The sequence below is a fragment of the Tupaia chinensis genome, unplaced genomic scaffold (genome assembly GCF_000334495.1).
Source record: "Tupaia chinensis unplaced genomic scaffold, TupChi_1.0 Scaffold000459_1, whole genome shotgun sequence".
Classification (NCBI taxonomy): Eukaryota; Metazoa; Chordata; class Mammalia; order Scandentia; family Tupaiidae; genus Tupaia; species Tupaia belangeri.
Window position 1 is genome coordinate 1,923,209 of NW_006159968.1, and position 20,104 is coordinate 1,943,312.

A 20,104-nucleotide genomic window follows, 5' to 3' on the forward strand; every position below is an offset into this window, starting at 1 on the left:
ATCCTCCTTCCTTGAATACAAGTCACATCCCAGCAACTGAAGTTCCTATCTGCTTGTCAGCTTTCCAGTGCTGGTGACGGCTCCACCCTGAGGCTGGTGCCGGCTCCACCCTGAGGCTGGTGCACCACCTCCTACATTCCCCTCTCCCAGAGGCCTGCCTGCCTGACCATGGTTCACTTCCTTTTCCTTTCTTGGAGGCTCAGGGCTCAGCCCAGCCTGGACCATGTGCTTGCCCAGTTAACTATGCTTCCCTGAGTCTAGACATACAAGTTCTCCTCCCCAGTGACTGTCTCTGTATCAAGATCAAGCTGGTTCTGGGTTCCAACCCTCCTCTTCTGCCCTCTCATCAGCATGGTAGTGTTCTGCTGGATCACAAGACAGACTAGCCTGTACCATCTTTGTACCTCCGGTTTCAAAAGTAGATCTTATTATATGCCAGCAACAAGAAGCATAATTCAACACCCTGTCATAGATTAAATAATCAGTGATCAATGACTCTCACCTTTTAAAATACATTTAAAAATCACCAGGGGGAGTTTCTTGAAATTTAGATATTTTAGCCTTATCCCCTAAAATGCTGGTTTAGTAGGTCCAGAAATGTGGTTAGAATAAAGCCCTCCTGTGATTCTGATGGGTGAGATTGATACATCATGCTGAGAGAAATGTCACCTTCAATTAAAACAACTAAATAACAACTAAACCAATTAAAAAGATAAATATTTTAAATAATAAAATAAATGAAAAGCCCTTGTAAGCTGAGGGTTATGTTAAAAGTTCTGCCTGCTTTCTAGATTCTGAATAGAGCACTATGAAGCTTTGAGGACCAAGTTGTCATCTCGCTAAGTAATTTTCATTAATTGACAAGATGCAGCTCATTGTGTCTCTTTTCTATCAACCAACAGGTTCGGGACTAAATGTTGTGTTTAATGTCTGTAGCTTAACCCTGCAAAGGTTCTTGGATAGAGTCACCCTCTACTTGCCTCTTCAGTCTCTTCACTCTGAGTTTGATAGTGTTTCATGCTTCTGCCTCTTTCTGTGCTCACCTTCTTTATGGAAGTACACAAGTCTTACTAGTAAATACTGGGGGTGGGAGTAGCTTACCCATTGGAAATGGATTTTTCAGACATGGGCACTTTGTTTCTGATGGAAATCCCTGTCAGTTTTCGGAACAGCAGGCGTGTGTAGAAGTTCTTCACTTTATCTTTCAGTACAACTACACAGAGGACAAGAATTGTATTATTTAGAACAAGATTAGCTATACCCATGGAAATAGGAGACAAGAGAGTTAAAACCAGATTGAGGGCTTTCAATTAAAGATGGCATTTAACCTCATGTCTTTAGTCCTTGCTCCCATCCCAAATCTCACCAAAATGATAGTACAGAGACTCTTACAAAGGCATAGACCCATAGGACAAAGAGAAGAGGAGAGAGGCCATAGCGACAAACTTCTAGAAGCTGAAAGACACACGGAGGAGTAAAAGTGGACTAAATAGACCTAAGAAGGATTGGCTGGAGGTCTCCAGATATCCTCATCTGATTTCCACAGCTGATACCTGCTCCTTTCCCACCATGAGAGAAGACGGAAGGTTTGTCCTCGGAGGACAGAGAGAGGGTATCTTGGATGCACCAGGTAGACTTAATGGTAGGAGCAGCACATTGAAAGTCAAGGATTCTTTCAAGTCAGTCTCATGGTAAATAGGGGGATCCTTCACCTTCTAACCTTATTTTAGTACAACTAGAAGCCAGGCCTATGCCTCCAGGCCAGATATTAAGACTGTCCTCTAGACAAAGGACCTACAAATACCAACATGAGAGATATCCCAAAGGGTGACCTAACCAGATTCCACTACAGAAAAACCTAAAGTCAGCCACACACTCTAAGTTTCTCAATCATCTATGGGTTCTCTTATATTTGGGTGGAAAACCAAGTCACCAAACATGTGAGAAAGGCCTCCAGTACAGGAAGATGAGACAGTAAGTGTGACAACTTCCAAAGGAAATAGAGACTGTACAGGGTGGAAAAACCCCAACAATAATAACAACATCTTAATGTCCTTGGTGAGAAACCAGCTTCTAGCTTGTTGAAGTCACTATTGCTGACACCCTCTGAGTGACAGAGCCAAATGGAACTCTAAATGATGCATGCATGTGCATTAACTCTCCCTGAGGCTCTGCCAGAGGACTGAGATTCCAGAGCCAGGTTATTCTCCATAGTCAATTTGGCACATTTCTGAATGTCTTCACATCTTATAAGAAGCATGGAAAAATCTTACTTAAAAAAATAAGAAGAAATTAACCAGGATATTTCTAAGACTACAGAGCCAGCAGCCCATTGGAAATACAATTTATGCAAAGCCCACTAAGCACTCACCTTTCTTCCTGAACAAGGCCTTTGGTCTGTGGGGCATAATAAGCCTGCAGCCCTCAGCACTGGACTCCATGACATCATCACACACCTGGGCCTCTGGGTAGAGGGTGCAGGTGAAGTACAGGACTGCATTCTCTGTTATCTCTGCAAGCTGACAGAAGGTGGGCTCCTGGGCACAACCTATAGGCAAGAGAACAGTTGGTTGTTAGTTTCTGAGGAGCCTAGTAGGGAGAATTTCCTCTACAGAATCTTCTGGGTGAAAATCCTGCTAGAAAGTCTTCCTAGTTAGGAAAGAAAGCCAAGACAGTCATGACTATGCAGTCTGGGAGGCTGAGCAAAAACCAGCTGGGGAGGGAGCTGCATGACTCTGAAAAAAGGCAGAATCTAAGTGAGGTGAGAGGGAAGCTTCGAAATCCGCAACACAGAAGGTGAAAGGCTGAAATTCCACTGGATCTCCCTATGACATCTCAGAGGCAGCCATGATCTGCAGGCCAGAGGCCACAGGACTATAAAAGCAATTTCTCCTGCCTCCACATCAAGATCTGTCTTTACCACTGGTAACCAAGAGCTCCCTGGGAGCAGGAACATGGCTGACTTCCTTCTTGTTTATACAAGCTACAAAATCAAATATAAGGCCTAAAACAATGCAGACTCGATAACTGCTAGATAGAAGGAAGGATGGACAGATGAACGGATGTATGGATTGGCAGATGGATGGATGATAGGTTCTGGGAGTATACTACAGGCTAATGACCCCGTGGGCCTCCTGAAAAAAGGTGTTTTGTGTTCTTTGTTACCCACAGTACAAAGGGTATAATGATCCATGAGTCACACCACTGAGTTTGATCTTAACTGTTTTCTGAGAGTTGGGAAAGTAGGACTGTGATTCCTGACCACAGGATCTCAAAGAAGGATGAGGGCTCAGGCTACTTACGAGAAAGGCACCACAGGTTTGCCTGCTGGGCTGAAAACAAGTGTTTGAAAAGCCAGTGCTGTTGGCTGGGCAGAGATCGGTTTTCATTGATAATAACCTGGCTTAGGTCCACAGGTGAGAATAATTCTGTTGTCAAATCTGAAAAAAAGAAGAAAATCAACTTACCCTTTTTTCTGTGGTCTGAGAGACACAAGAAAGAAAAACAGACAGAAAATCAAAGTCAGGTAATAAACCATATCTGCGTCCCACGATAGTACTCTCAACTAGGCTAGACCGAGGTGTATATTATGCTGGGTAAACTCTTTTTGCAATATAAATGATGTATAGTGATTGAATGTATAAATAATAATAAAAGAAAAATATTAAAAAAATAAATCAAAGTCAGAGATAGAGACAGGCATGTTTAGACTGTGAGACAAAAGCAAATCTGGAGTCAACAGGGCTGGGAGTCTGCTCTGGCAGGGAGGGTTAAGAAGATCCCAGAAAATTTTAAAAATTATGGAATTGCAAAATCTTAGAGTCTTGGTTTGGAAGGAACTTTGGGAGCTCTTTGGCCTATCTTTTGACCCAATACAGAACTTTTCCAGATGATACAGCTATACCGTGACTCTGCACCAACCACAGCAGTCCACCTGCATCAGGGAGTCACGGAGTCAAATTTGTCTCTGTGACTTTGACCACGTATGCTCCTTCTGCCTCCTGAAGCCATCTGGAAGTGTGACCTCTCTCCCAAATGGCGGCCTTCATCTATGAAGCTCTGCTCACCCCAAACCTGAATGTTCCAGCTCAACCCTCCCACCAAGTCATTCTGTGTCTGTATAGACTGTGATCCCTGCTGAAAGCTCTTCCTGGGCTCCCCACTGCCCACGGGACAGAAGTCCAAGCTCACTCTCAGTCCAGGCTCTGCACACATGTTGAGGCTTATCTTCAATTGCCTCAAGTTAGACTTCAACATGCAAATGCTGTGGACACCAGCATATCGCTGCTCTGTGTACCACCACAGGGCTTTCTCAGGCCCTTCCCTCTGTCAGCATATACTCCACTAATCCCTCTCCCCACCTCACTAGGGCTACTTGTACAAGTCAGCGTTATTCCCTCCTGTGGCTCTATAAAGGGTTTTTCTGGGGCTGAAAACTCCAACATCCAGACCCAGGGTGGGATATATCTGTGCCTTGTGAGGGCACTGTCCTTCCAGAAGGGCTTACACTGGGGACATAAAGAAAACCAGAGGCATGAGCGAGGGGCAGTTTGCAATGTCTGTTGGTTGGTTCTAGGCTCTGGCATGAGGGGCGTGACATCACGCATACTCCACTACACCATGGATTTGCTGATCCCCTCAGCAGCCCACTCTCAAACTCCAGAAAGCAGGCTCATGGAGCCTGACTTCCGCACTGGTGATAACCACCAAATGGAACAAGGGCTTGTTAAATACCCAGCAAAGCCAGAAGTCTGATGCTAGCAGGGACCCTGGAGACCATGCTGCCACCCAGCCCTTTGGTTACTGCATCTCATCTTATGCATAATGGTCAGTTGTCATGTGCATCTCCCCATTAACACATGCCCAGCACAAGGCAGGAGATCAAAGAGAACACAGACTGCCTGTCAAGATGGCAGAGCAAGGAGGAAAAACATGGCGGCAGGCCTAAATGCATGTGAAGTTCCCTCAATGGCACTCACGTGCCCAGTCTTTGACAGGTGTTCCCTTCACCTGGAACTCTTTCCACCAGGTGTCCTCAGGAAGTATATGGAAGATTCATTCAGACTCCCCTGAGAAGCCTCCCTGGCTCCTGCAGGCTACTAGCACCCCGTGGCTCCTGCAGTCTCACTGCACCTGACACCTGTCCTGGTCCAGTGCACCTGGCCCATGGCCATGTAGTGGCTGATGTGGGGGAATTCTCACTAGTCTATGGATGTCCAAGGGCACAGCAGATGTACTCAGAACAGGTCTTTCAGATGAAAGAATGACTACTGTAGCTGCTTCATTCTATACCTGACTTATTCTGTACCTTATGTCCTATTAGGAAAAAATCTATCTCCTACTCATTCTCTTAAAACTACACTGACCTTGAGGGCAAGGAGATTGACCGTTGGCTCGCCACATGGGAGAACACTCTGTTGCCCTCCCTGCACTTGTCTCCAGCATTCAGACTGATTGCAGTAACCTGATACAGAAAGGGGATGACTCCTCACTATGCTTTGAATAAGAGAGGCTGCCAGGAAGGGTAACAGAGTAAACAAGCTTCTGGGGAAGCCCTGGCTCCACGCAATTACTTTCGCAAGCACTTTATCTTCTGAAGCCAGGGATGTAATCAACAGAGACAGGGAAAACTAAGCTGAGCTTTGTCCATTCACCCAGAATCCCTCCAAGGTCACAGTCAAGGGCAGAGCACCCTTCTTCTGGGGAAACAAGAACTTGTGATAGATTCATAGATGCAGCCGAGCAGTGTGTGAAAATGGGCTTCATAGATATTCTCAAGGGCTACTGACTCCTTCACACGTGCATTGCCATTAGATGTATGAAATCCCTAGAAGTCACCACCCAGGCTGGGGATCACGAACACAGATGCCCGGGTGAGGAAGTGGAGAGCAGGAGAAGAGTGCAAGTCTCTGATGGAAGGGCAGCTCAACTCAGCTCAGGGGATGGTCACCAGGCAGAAATTTGGAGCCAGTGTCACCTGAATTTTTCCTCTTTTTATTTCTGGAGCATCTGGAAATCTGAATTTTTATATTGTGTCATCAGAAAAGTCATGACGCAGTTTTGCATAGAAAAATATGCATGCCTTTTTCCATGGCCCAATATAAATTCTCAATTTCAAAAGACTGGCTCAGTTAACAAAAAGTCTACTCTGCAAATCAAAACCCATCTGCTCAACTGCCTGCGTCCACCAGCACTCAGCTCTCCCGGCTGCACGGTCTGCACAGAGTAGGTGGCCAGTGTTAGAGAACGATCCAGGCTTCAGAGTCCCTTGACCGTGGTGTTGCTGCCTACTTAGTGCTGAGCTGTATTAAACGAGGGACATCGATGCACATGAAGCCCTACATTCCTCATCGGCAAAACTGAGTAACAGCAGAGACCAACAGAGTTGTTGTCATAACACTTGTGAGATAATGTCAACTAAGCAGCGACTGCAGGGCCTGGCACCCAGGAGACTAGGGTGCAGGGTGCTCGCTCTGTTCTACCTCATCTCCCTGGACAGGCTGCAGCTCAGCCTGCTGCAGCAGGAAAGTAATGGCTGTCACAGGTAAACCTAAACAGCAAACTGCAGCATGACTGGGAGGTTAATTTGCCAAAGTGCTGGCACTGGGCAAAGAGCAGAGAGGCCAGGGGCCAGATCATGGTGAAAAAGGGCCCAGCCAAATGCTTACCAATGAGAACAAGGGGCCAGCCTTGAGTAGGTGCCCACCCACCCATCAATCCTGCTGGCAAGCTTGAGGCTTCCAGTAGAAATGAGGGAATTAAATGAGGGATGCCGAGGCACCTAGACCCTGCTAAAGGACATTGAGACAGGGATATGTACTATGGCCCTAGTCCTGATCTCAGAGTGGGGTCTGCTACATAGCAGCAATGTAGGAAGGGAGTCAGTAAGGGACACTTGCCTGAATGCGCACTGGGGATCAGCCTCTGTGCTTGTATCAGAACCACCACCGCAGCTGTTGATGTGAGCACTGGCCCTGTGCCATGGCAATTCATAGAATTATCTCATCTAATTCCCAAATCCGATTTCATGAGTACCATGACTCTATTCACAAAGAAACTGAGGCTTGAAGAAGGTGACTCACATAGGGTTGCACTGGAAGGTAGGGGCAGAGCTGGGAGTCAAACCCTGATCTCCTGACCTGAGAACCCACGCTCCAGCCTGGGATCTCATTCTCAAATCCTATCACGGCTCTATGAGCGTGGAAGGAACTCATAAATACAAAACAACTACTGTCTTCAGTGTTTTATCCCTATCCTCTCATCTGATCTGTACGAGGAAGGCAAAGGAACTACTACTTTGAGGAATCTGTTAAGAAACAAGCAATGTGCCAGGTGTTTTCTCAGCTAATGGGATGAGAGGTAGGCAGGATTCTTCTTCCTACACACGAGGCTCAGGCTCTCAGAGGTAAGCAATTCACTCACGGCCACACAGAGGCAGAAAGGGCTCAAGCCCCAGTTCACGTGGTTATGAATCTCCCATCAGACCATGCTGCCGCCCTGCTGCCTGCTCGGGCGGACCGAACTGTCCTCTTCCTTCCCTCCACTCCTCTCTCAGTATGCTATGTATCTAGTCTGTATATATATAGATGTATATATGTATACACTATATATATATATATACACACACTATATACACTATACACATTATACACTATACATATATATATACACACTATACACTATACACACTATACACTATACATATATACATGCACACTATATACACTATACACACTATACACTATACACTATACACACTATACATTATGCATATATATATACACACACTATATACACTATACACATTATACACTATACATATATATATACACACTATACACTATACACACTATACACTATACATATATACATGCACACTATATACACTATACACACTATACACTATACACTATACACACTATACATTATACATATATATATACACACACACTATATACACTATACACATTATACACTATACATATATATATACACACTATACACTATACACACTATACACTATACATATATACATGCACACTATATACACTATACATATATACAAGCACACTATATACACTATACACACCATACACTATACACACTATACATTATACATATATATATACACACACACACTATATACACAGTACATATATACTACATATACACTATAGTATATATGGAATATATACACACATACTATAGTATATAAAGTGTATATTATATACTATAGTATATAAAATATACACTACAGTGTGTGTGTACGTGTGTGTATTTTATATATATATATACACATATGAGTTCTATTCCACCTTGGTAATTACAATCGCAGACTCTGGGAGTAGAGAGATCTCAGGATCACATATGTGCTGTTCCTATTAGGGCAGGACTCACATCTTCCACTGCATGTCATAATTCTCTTACTAACAAGTCTCATCGACATCTCACTCATAAAAAATTCAGAATAGGGACCAGCAGTTAGTGTAATGGCTATGTCGCTGGACTCCCATGTAGTCGACCGTGGTTCAAATCCCGGACCTGGCAGCTGAAACTCACGCTGGGCGCGTGTGCGTGCGTGCCCAAGATCCCGAGAGGAGAATGGAGGAGAAGAGATTGTGGCGTGATCATCCCCCCAGGGGGTGATTTCTCACTTTCTCGCTTTCTGTCTCTCTGTCTCTCTCTGTCTGTCTGGCGAGCGCACATGCCCTATAGCAAAAACTTCTCCAAAAAAAAAAAATTCAGAATATTCATATTTTGTTTCCACAATTTGGGTTTACAGTAGTGAAGCCGTTGACGGCAGCCCGGTGAACCTGCTCTTTGGCAGCTCTTTTCTGCTTGTGTTATTACGGTTGCTTTCGTTTCCAGCAATGGGGAGGAACTGGGACCTACTAACTGCACCAGTGTCCCATCTGAGGAGCTGACCGTATCCATAAAGTAGGTGACTGGGTAAGAGGCTCAGAGGGTGTCTGCGGCTGCAGGATGGAGTGATGCCGGTGGCTAATATTTTAATTCACGGATCGCGCCCTCGCCACCACCATCTTGTCTCCACAGCCAGACAGCCAGGGATATAAAAAGGTTTCAGGCTTTGGTACCTGCTTCTGTTGGAGATGCTGGCCTCGGTACCGCGTCCCTTCTACATCCCATAGACTCAGGCCGAGACCCCATGTCAGAATCTAGGAGAAAAAGAGGAGAGCTGTACCAGTATTGGGTAGAAGGGGGACTCCACAGTCAGCAGGGTGGGGTAGCAGTGCAGGCACCTGGTCAGGCACCGTGACCAGGTCCCGACAGACCCCACCACAGACCTTCACTCCATGCCTGCCGTCAGCCTCTCAATATCAGAACTATTAGTATTCATGACAATAAAGTTGTTAACATTCGTAAATCCCTTTAGAGTTAACAAAACAGGTTCCGCAGTGCTGGGTTTATGACACGTGTGAAGGTGGGGAGAAAGATTTCCGGTTCCCTCTTGAAAGAATTGAGAAAAAGGGTTGAAATCATGTAGCCCAGACCACTCAGGTGACCAGGGGACAAACTGGAATCTGAACAATTAAAACATGGCGAAGCAGTTACATCTCTGGACTAGCACATGGCCCAGCGCAGTTCTAGCCTTGAACCTGGTGGCTTGAAACTCATGCCAAGCGCATGTGTGTGTGCGCCGGGATCCCAGGAGGAGAATGGAGGAGGAGGGAGGGATTGTGGAGTGGCCATCTTCCCTGGGGGGTGATTTCTCACTTTCTCTACTCTCTCTCTCTCTCTCTCCAGTGAGCACACGCACCCTAAGACAAAAATCTACCAAAAAGGTCCACATCTGGGACAGGTCTGCTTCGACTGGGTCTGTGGGGCTGGCAGAGCACTAGCCGGTCTCTGGGCAAATGTCCCAGGAAGAAGTCACTCCTTCACCCACACCACTGACACCCTGTTTCCAGGAATCTCTGACACCTGGGAAGCACAAGACTTGGGGCAAACCGCCAGCATCTGGGTCCCACCCAGGACCTCCTGAGGGCATCCGGGGTGGGGGAGCTATCCCTTGGCCTCTCCATGGTTCATGGGAACAAACGTTCCCCTCCCCCAGTCCCACCCTGCACTGTGACTAAATGAGAAAGAAATGTGTCATCTTTTTACAGCACTTTAAAGTCAAAATGATGGCGAGCACCTTTCTTTTCTTTTTCTCCCCACTCTTCCTCTTCTTCCTCCTTCCTTCTTCTCCTCTCTTCATTGTCAGCACCAGCAGCAGCACCAGCGCCACGGAACAGCACCAGCGCCAACACCAGCACCACGGAACAGCACCACGGAACAGTACCACGGAACAGCACCAGCACCACGGAACAGCCCCAGCCCCAGCCCCACTGAACGGCACCTGCGGCCAGCACTGCTGCCGGGCCGCTATGCAGGACTGTGCCTGTGCTGAGGCTCTGAGGCTCCGAGCTGCTCTGATCACCATGTGCCAGTGGGGAGTCTGGGTTTCAAGGCCCCCCTGGCTGTGATAAGTGACAGAACCAGTTACTCCAAGTCTACTTGGAACCCAGTCCTCCGCTCCTCCCTTCCCAAGTGGACCAGTTCTGTCTCTCAGTAAGGAGGAACTATGGGGAGAGGAGGAAGTAGGGGTCCTTTCTTCAGGCCGCCCCCTTTGCACTCGTGGCTGTGAAGCATGACGGAACACCACCGTCCCTGCTCCTGCCTGAGGCTGCGGCCCTTTACTCCCACCACTCCCACCAAGGCCAGTCACAGTCCCTGGATGCAGTAGGCACCATCAGTGCTCGGTGGGACCAGAGGAGGACAGGCAAGCAGAAAGGCAACGCCACGTGTCCCTTTGCCCGAGCCTCCCCTCTCCACCCTGGTATACAGCACGGCTGCAGGTGGGTCCACGGCACCACCTGCCTGGGTCCTGTCCCCTCGCCCTGAGCCTCCCAGGGAGAGAGACACACGAGGCTAAGTCCCCTTGAACAAATGCCTCCTGCAGTTTGCAGTGGCCCCAACGTCCCCCTCCCAGTAACAAGGGCGGTTTGTGGGCAGTGAACTTGATCTCATGGGAACCCAGCGCTTCTTCGTCATCCTTTCTGGGGTTCCCACACTTTCCAGTTTTAGACTTTGGCACCTTACGTGATGAGGAGTTGAGGCCCTTCTATCCCACAGAGGCACTCACCTGGAAGGAAAAATCTCTGCCCATTTCTCTAGGGGGATCAGAGTGTCCCAAGACGGAGACACAGGGGCAGATCCCAGCATACTACTAACCCCTCCCTCCCACCACGAAGCTCACCTTTCCAGAGGTAAACCTGCTGGAAACTGGTAAAGCGGTCTTGTATTCCTTCTGTGGCTGTCAGACCTGCAGAAGAAGTTTTGATTTGTATGAATTTGGGTACCCACCGTTACCTCGAGCACACCATCTTTCCCCTGCTGACCCCTCCTGGGTCTGTGAAGTTCATTGCTCACTTGAGGCGCACCCCCAAAGCCTCCTGGAGTCTATTCCAGCTCCCTGGCCTAGAACCTGAGCAGGACAGATGTTGTGCTCAGGATACCAAAGGGGCTGTTTCGGTGAGGGGCTGTGAACCATGAGCAGGCAAAATGGCTTGAGGGCCTGGGGATCCCCTTAAAGAAAACAAACCTCCTAGGAGGCACTAGGGCTGTGTTAGCTTTCCACATCCCTTAACACCCCCTAAGCCGCTGCCTCCTGAATAAAGGGGATGGCAAGGATGAGGAGGGGACTGATGCAGACAGACCATCTTCTGGAGTCCTCCACATCTGGCACGCACCCATTTATTGACAGCTGCCATTCTCTAATTTGTTACTGATAATATTCAACGTTCTCGTCTGGCAAGCTCTGCTCCCCCAGCTGCTGCCCTGGGTGAGAGAGGACTTGCCACACCATTTCTTGATAGCTGATGTTGCCTCTTTTTGCCCCCGGGTCAACCCGCAGTTCCTGCCAATTCCTCCTGAGAAACGGAAGGTTGAGAAAAGAACACAGAAGAGCAGGTGTGGTGCTTTAGCTATCCAGGAGGTCAAGGCAGGACAATCTCGAGTTCGAGGTCAGCCTGGACAACACAGCAAGAGCCTGTCTCTTCCAAATCTTTTTTTAAAAGAAGAGAAAAAAATCAGCTCCAGACTGTTGCCATAGTAGTACACCTGGACCCACATGGGAGGTCTCTGCACAGACCAGGCACACACATGCCTATGATCCTGGCTGGGCAGAGGCTGGGGGTGGATGGCAGCATGGAGACCTTATTGGGGTGCTTGCCCCTCTTGACTCTCTCTCACACAAGGAAGAAATTAAAAAAAAGAAACTAGAAACATACAAAAAAACATACAAATTTTAAAAGAAAAATAATAGAGAAGAGTGGAGTATAGAAAACATAGTCTGGAGGCCAGTGACCCCACACACTGGAGAAAATAGCTAGCTGACAATTTGAGACATCAGGGCATGATCCAGTTTTGATTTTCATTATTATTGTGAGTCAGTTATTGATAAACAGTGATTAGCATTTATCCGACATGACAATGAGGACTTGTTTGTCCTCTGCCTTATGAATGAGACCACAGCGCAAAGTCCTATGACACCAACTCAGAGCAGGTGGCCCCTGCTGGGCCCATGTTCCATTTTCGCTGTCTCCTCATGATGTCATCATTTACTTGTGATGATGAAGGTCAAGCCATGGGGCTTTGGACCTGGTCACATGGGAAACCAGGGAACTTAATTTTTGAAAACTGTTTCTCTGTGTCTATTTGGTGTGCTGACTCTTTCAAGTCAGACAGGTAGGTAGGTAGGCAGGCAGATGATCTATAGATACATACATAGACCGTAGGTAGATTTCTATTTCTAGGAAATATAGGTAGAAAGTAAATACTACTTTCAAAATACTTTAGGCTAGGCATTATTACTCTGATTTGACCTATAAAAGTTGGGAAGACAACGTCTATCTTAAGACAGTTTTATTGCTCTTGAATCTAAGACTAAAATCAATGACCACTTTAAGAAACAGTTTACTGCAGGATCATGGTGGGCATTTAGGTTATAGGCTCTCGATAAGAATCTGATCATCCCCATACCTGCCCTTCCTAACATTGTTCACCCTAGTGGATTCCAAGAAGAAGGTCTTTACCTCTCAGCCGCCTGGGGCTGAGTTCTCTGGCCTCTCACTTCGTTAGGCCCATGTGGTTTGTGTCTGGTGTGGTGTGATGCTTTACGGAGAGTGGAAAATCACAGGTGCCCTCCATCACCTGAGAAAAACCGACTGGTCTACACAGGTGCACAGACTGTTTGAGAATGTGCTTTTGGCCCAGAACACGCTGAACTGTGAAGGAACCCGGCCCTGCGGCACACTCCATTGTCTGTCTCAAAGCAATGGAACCCTGTGTTTCTCCGTCAAAAAATATGGTGAATCTTAACTTCATCCTTGGTTTTTTCCTCGTTTCAACACAATTCAGCCCAACGAATCCCATTAACTTTAGCACGTGGATGGTGAGCACTTGGCAAGTCCCACAGGCCACCTGGCCGGTATCTACAGAGACCATTACGGCTTCCTAGAAAGCATCTTTGTAAGTCGCCCAAGGAAAATGAGGTGGTAGTTTTAATTATTAAAATAATCATCAAGTCCCCAAAGAGACCAAAGCCTATCAGCAGAATATGGATTTACAAAGACAAGAGGTATTCCACCCCTCTCCCCCACCTTCTACCAGGAAGAGCAAAGGTTAGCCACTGCAGATGACTTCTGACCTTCATGGGCCTGGAGGTAGTACAGAGGAATCAACATTAACAAGCTCTCTAACTAGCTTTTATCTACCATGTGTTAGTACAAAAGGTCCCAAAGAGGTATGAAGTGTCTGAGGGGTGAGATTCTCAATGAGCAGAGCTCTTTCATTTGCTGGCACAGGGACAGGGATAACCAAAGCACTTCCTGCCTCCGGTCAACTACCCACATGCCCATGGTAGCAGAAAGAGGCACTGACGGGGTGGAAGAGTTTCCACAGGTGGCTCTGGGGTCTGAAGCTGAAGATTTGAGCCCAAGCCATGGCACAGTTTCTTCCCCAGGGCTTGGCTGTACTTGAAGACTAACCTTTTATTTTAAAAAGAAAGGATTTGTGCCCTATCCTTCTGGACTGGAAATATCTCTTGGTCAGTCTACATATAAGGCAACCTCCAGTTAGAAATATCAAGGATAGGGACCAGCAGTTAGCTATGTCACTGGATTCCCACGTAGTCGATCATGGTTCGCTTCCCGGATCTGGCAGCTTAAACTCACACCGGGCGCGTGTGCGTGAGTGTCCAAGATCCCAAGAGGAGAATGGAGGAGAAGGGACTGCAGCGTGGCCCTCCCCCCTAGGGGATGATTTCTCGCTTTCTATCTCTCTGTCTTTCTCTGTCTTTCTGGCGAGTGCATGCGTCCTATAGCGAAAACTTCTCAAAAAAAAAAAAATATATCAAGGATGAACCTCAGGCTGCCTGAAATTCCCATTATGAGTGACTTTTTTTTTCTTTTAACTTCTGAGAGAGAGAGAAAGCACCCCTTATAGGTGATGGCCACACCACAATCCCTTCTCCTGCATTTCTCCCTACTTTGGGGACTTAGAGCACAAATGCATGTGCCTGGTGTGTTTCTCAAGATGCTGGGCTGGGACTCAAACCATGTAGTCAGTCATGTGGGATCCAGCTGCCTTAACCAGCAGGCTATGCACTGGCCACAGGCACCCTTTTTAAAGCCTTGTCCTCACCCAAAACAGAGACACATATACAAAGTACTGAGAAAAAAAATCTAAAAACTTCAAAAGTCATTCGGTAATCACACCTTCTCAGGGAGGTCAGATAAGGGCACAGACTTCATCCTTGGGCACCTACCAAGTACTTACTCCAAATTACGCAATTCAGTCTGAATTTATGGCCTATGAATATATCATGTGTCTTTCCTGAAATGCCTGCTTTCACCCTGGGCTACCGCTCAGAGTAATGAATACCATATGTTTACTACCCATCATACAAATAAGTTATTTGATTTTATTTACCCCAAAAGCAACTAAGCCACATGGAATTTCAAGATCTGTACATTTTTTCCCCAGGCTTTTATAACTCTGTACTTCACAGGTATATTTTCCATGCCAAACTATATGCACTATAGTGTTAAGCCAAAAATTAATAAAGCGCAGTTCAGTTTTTAAAACATAGCAAAAAAGTCCTGCCAGTGGCATGATGATTAAGGGGCCTGGATCCCACATGGCTGGCTGGGCAGTTTGAGTGAGTCCTGAATCCAGTGGTTTGAAAACATGCCAAATGTGTGTACATGTGTGCCCAAAATCCTGACAGGAGAATGGAGGAGAAAGGATTGCAGTGTGGCCATCCATTCTGACGATTCCTTCTCACTTTCTCTCTTTCTGGTGAGTGCATGAATGCTATGGGAAATTAAAAATATATTGAGTCATTGGAAAAGTCATGATGTGCTTTTCTATGCAAAAATACATCATTATTTTTCTGGAAATTATATATATATATATATATATATACACACACACACACACACACACACATATATACACACACATATATATAAAACAAAAACGATGAATGTATTATCATTATTTAAAAACAACTATGACTATAATGTCATCTAACAGTAACACCATGTGCCATGCACTCTGCTACTCTTTGCATGGGAGACCCCTAAGCACCGACAGAGAGGAGTGGTTAGGAAGGTCACTTTGAGAAGTCAAATGCTTTCTTTCAGATCCCAGCCCTCCTCTCGACAAGCTGAGATTTTGGGAAGTTACCCAACTTCCAGATGCTTCAGTTTCATCAGCTACAAAGTCGGAGTAATGGTAATGACAGGGGTTGCCTGACCCAGCGGCTGCTGTGCAGACAGTAGGGGCACTGCGGCATGATGCTGGAGGCCACGCAGAAGGCCTGGGTCTGGGTCCTGGGTCTACTCAAACACACTCAGCACCTGGCTGCAAGGCTGGGGAGGACCCCGTTGAGGATCTCTCTCTCTCTCTCTCTCCCTCTCTCTCTCTCAAGAAATAGCTACAAATAAACCAATTAAAATCACAATAGCTTCCCCGGAAGTGTCGTGTTGAGAGCTCATGAGCTGGTGTAGGCCAAGGCCCCCGAGCCCTGTGGAGCCCTCACTGGGGTTAAGTGCTCCAGAAGACACCGTGTCCTGCTGTTACAGTGACTTCTCTCCCCTTCACACCCTCTGTGATGGGCACTACTGGCCCTCCCGTTTCATAGACAAGCAATCCGGCCTGCGAGACTCACTGACGGGCTCACTGTCACACAACTGGTGTCCAAAGTCTGGATTTGACACACACACAAAGTCCCTACAGACAAATCGACACACAACACTGAGCTCCTTGACATGGAAACAGGTGAGAGAGGACAAAGCTCTGCCTAACTCGCAAAGCTACGGGTAGTCAGAGAGGGCTTTTCGACGAGGTGGCCTTGAACTTTCTGCCATGCCTGCAGTAGTCAGGACTGTTGGTCCCACAAGCTTCTTCAGAAGCAACAGAGAGCCTCCGTGAGTCTTTGGGGAACCATGCCCTCTGACCATAAGAAGCCCCCCAAGTCTTGGCCAAGACAACTCCCTTGCTCCCTCACCCCTGGAGTTCCACCTCTCTGCTGACACTACACCAGTTTACAATGCAGGGAGACAGCGGAGCTTGGTGTCATGTCCTGAGTTCAGGAGCTGGCAGATAGATAAAGCAGACCGAGGAGGCAGCAGGAAGCAGGGTTTCTCCCAACCTCACACGGGAGCTGGAAGAGGACAGTGAGCTGTAGGGCCCACCATTCTCCTCTTAACTCACACTTGGGTTAGAAAGCACAGCCCAGACTTAAAGGTGTGAGCATTATAGGGACACCCTTTAGAGCCCAGATTCCTGGCGGGGGGGTGGGGGTCAGCGGAGGCAGGGCATCAGCATGCCTGACTGGTTCCCAGACACTGACCATGCAGGCCCAACCATGTGAGCAAGGTTGCTCTGGTCATTCCCCAGCTCAGGACAGGCAGGGCAGAAACCGCTTTTTCCCAATGGGGGTCTGTTAGGAGAGGGAATGCAGGGCTGGGGTGGCTGAAGAACACCTGCCTGGCCTCCTGGCCTCAGGAACAAAACACCCATCTCTAAACTGCAGGGTGGGACCGATGACCATGGAGGTGACTTCTAGCTCTGACATTTATAAGTTCATAGGACAGAAAGGTCAGAGAGCTTCCCAAAGAAAGAAGAGGGAGGAGAAAGCTCGGTGGCTACTCCTGTCAGTTGGACCCAGGAATGGGGACCTCAGTTCCTCATTCCCTTATAGTTAGAATGTGCAGTGCAGGTCCAGCTACCGCAGTGCCTGCTGGGTGCTGCTCCTCTGCAAGCTGCGGCTGCATGGAGGTCTGGGTTTGATTCCTAGACCCTGCTAAAAGCCGGGTATGGAGATATACCCCCATAGTCCCAGTCACTAGGGAGGCTGATACTGAAAGGACTGCAACATCATGAGGACCTGTCTTTTAAGAAAAAGAAAATGAAAAAGAACACAGAGTACAATTGGCACCACCTGGAATTCCCAACTCGCAGAGGGGACATTGGCCCTAGGGCACTGATCTGAGGGACATCCTGCCCTTTTGGCTCCAGTACTTCCCCCTTTGCTAATATTCACACATTTCCCATGTGACTTTGCAGTTCTTCCTGTTGAAAGAGCAGAGTGCATTTCCCAGCCTTTGGCTTCTGGTTTGGCCTGGATTTGCATTATCCAACAGCCAGAGGCAGAAATGGCAGGCGTTGGGTCTAAGCCTCTACCTGATGAGGCACTGCCATTTCCCCTTGATCTATTCTCTTTCTTCTAGAGAAGAAAATGCTCATCGGGAGTGGGATGGGCGGAAGGAGTGGGGTTTGAGAAACTCCAGGAGCCAGACCAAGTCCAGACAGATCAGCTCACTGCCAATGGGCCCTGGATTCATGGGTGAACTCAGCTGAGATCAGGCTGAGCCCAGCAGACCCGTCCAGCAGTCCATCCTACCTCCAGCCACCTGCAGCCTCCTGAGCGACAGTGGCGCTCCCCCTGCATGCTGCTGGGCTGCTGTGGTTGCTTGCACTCAGCCCAGCTGCTGCAGTTTCTGTGTACTGTACACAAGCACTCGCGGAAATGGGCAGCCGCAGAGACTTACTCCCAATAAACTCCTGGCCTCCCAGACGCAATGTCACCTGGCGGCTCCCTTGGTCATATGACACCCCAGGACAGGAAGCATTAGCCTGGGCTTCAGTAGAGTCCATCCAGTCTTCAACATTGCAGAGCAAGACGGCAGGGGAGCTCAGCATCCCACAGATGATGGGACCTGCAGAGTCACAAGAGAAAGCAGGGGTTATGTGAAAGGGAACAAGCAGGACCCTTTAGAGACTTTCTGCTGTGCACTTACTGTGCCCTGTGCTGGTCTGGTCTGGACTTGACCATGTTCCATGCCCCCCTCCACCACCCCCACTCCCGAGAGCCTTGCAGATGGGGAAAGGTTACACCTCTGGAGGGAAACTCCTGGATTAGAACTCAAGAGCCTGATCCTAGGTTGGATCATCCTTCCTTGACTGTCATGTAGTTGTCTCACAGCAAACTCCCACAGGGAGAGCCACCACAGACTCCTACAGGGAGAGCCTGTAGTTCCTTCCCTTCCACCAGAAACCCTTCTACATGGGCTTAGCAGCAATGACAACACCTTCATCACGTTGGGCATGTCCCCACCAGAGCCATGGCCACAATTTTCCACCCTACCCAACAGAGTGACCTTTTTGAACTCTAAAGAAATCAACAGTGACTGCTGTTGCTTCTTCTCCTTCCTCTACATCCTCATCACCCTTGCTCTCTTCACACACATGCATACATATAAACACATACACATGCAGACACACATACACACATACATGCAAGCACATACACATACTTACATACAAACAAACACATGCATGTATGTGGGCCTCTCGAAGTATCCAAGCAGAGGCTGTGTGGCCATATGCCTGGGATGGAGAAAGAGATTGATAACTAGGAGTAGATCAATAACTAGGGGAGTCATGGAACTATCGTGTCTTGGATACACATTCATTCTGAATTTTAAAAGCCGCCCTCAAGTTCTGACTTTATTTAGCATCTGGAAGAACCACCCCCTGAGGCAAACTGAATTTGAGGTGATGTTAGTGGGACAAATTCAAGTATCTCAATGTGCCAGATGTCTGCTCTGGGCCAGCGGCTGCTGAGCGCTTCATGTACATTAATCCCCTCAACACTGCCGTCTCCATTTTACTGATGTGGTGATGCAGTCTCACGTGAATTAAGCAAATTGCCCCAGTTCGTTCAGATCCATAAATGAAACAATGCATGGATTATTGGGATAAATAACTCTTTTAGAGGGTATAGTTGCTCAGACTCTCAAAAGAGAGAGAGAGAGAGAGAAAGAGAGAAATATACCATCTCACAACCCTACTCTCTTCATTTCCCTCATTTCCTGTTTTATGTCCAAATCCAGATATTGCTTCAGACACTCCTTTCACTGCAATTTCCCCAGAGTAGATGACTCACGGATGTCTGGTTCGCGAATTTAACATTTTGTCCTCTTCCCTTCCATGGGCCACTTTTAACAGTAGTTTAAAAATCATCATCACGGACAGCATCTGTAGAAAGCTGGCCCTAGAGGGCATCTGATGTGGTGGTTCTCCAACCAGGGTGCTTAGATTAGTGACATCGGAAACAGAGGGAGAGTCTGGACAATGCCCATCCCTAGGCATGGGCCCGACTTTCTGACCTGGCAGGTGATGTGTGTGGGGGGTGGAGGTGTTTGGGACTCAGCAGAAAGAGCAATGAGGATTTGAATGCGCAGCCAGATTCCAGAACCACTATCCTCATTTTACAGTGAGGAAACTGAGGCACAGAAGGGGAGCATGGTTTTCTGGTTGCTGAGAAACAGCAGGACGGCCAGAGGCAGCAAGAGCCTGGGCTAGGTGCAGACAGGGGTGGCCCTGGAGCCCACGGGCAGCCATGGGTACAATGAGAGCCCGGTGAGAGAGCAGAGGAAGACTGACCACTGCTGTCAGGCCTTCTAGCAAGCCAGAACCAGGATAATAAAATCACATAAGAGCCAGACTATATTTTCCTTTCCGCTCTCAG

General features: G+C 47.6%; 1 protein-coding gene across 1 annotated transcript in view; it reads right to left on the reverse strand.

Annotated features, from left to right (window-relative positions):
• Positions 1 to 20,104, reverse strand: part of TG (thyroglobulin) — a 262,258-nt gene that overhangs the window by 172,269 nt on the left and 69,885 nt on the right. Inside the window, exons 28-33 of the mRNA XM_006155527.1 lie at positions 18,123 to 18,290; positions 11,261 to 11,326; positions 9,096 to 9,176; positions 3,303 to 3,440; positions 2,372 to 2,548; positions 1,102 to 1,213 (exon numbers count right to left, since the gene is read on the reverse strand). Of these exons, the coding sequence (XP_006155589.1) occupies positions 1,102 to 1,213; positions 2,372 to 2,548; positions 3,303 to 3,440; positions 9,096 to 9,176; positions 11,261 to 11,326; positions 18,123 to 18,290 (742 nt within the window). The remainder of the gene's footprint in view (positions 1 to 1,101; positions 1,214 to 2,371; positions 2,549 to 3,302; positions 3,441 to 9,095; positions 9,177 to 11,260; positions 11,327 to 18,122; positions 18,291 to 20,104) is intronic.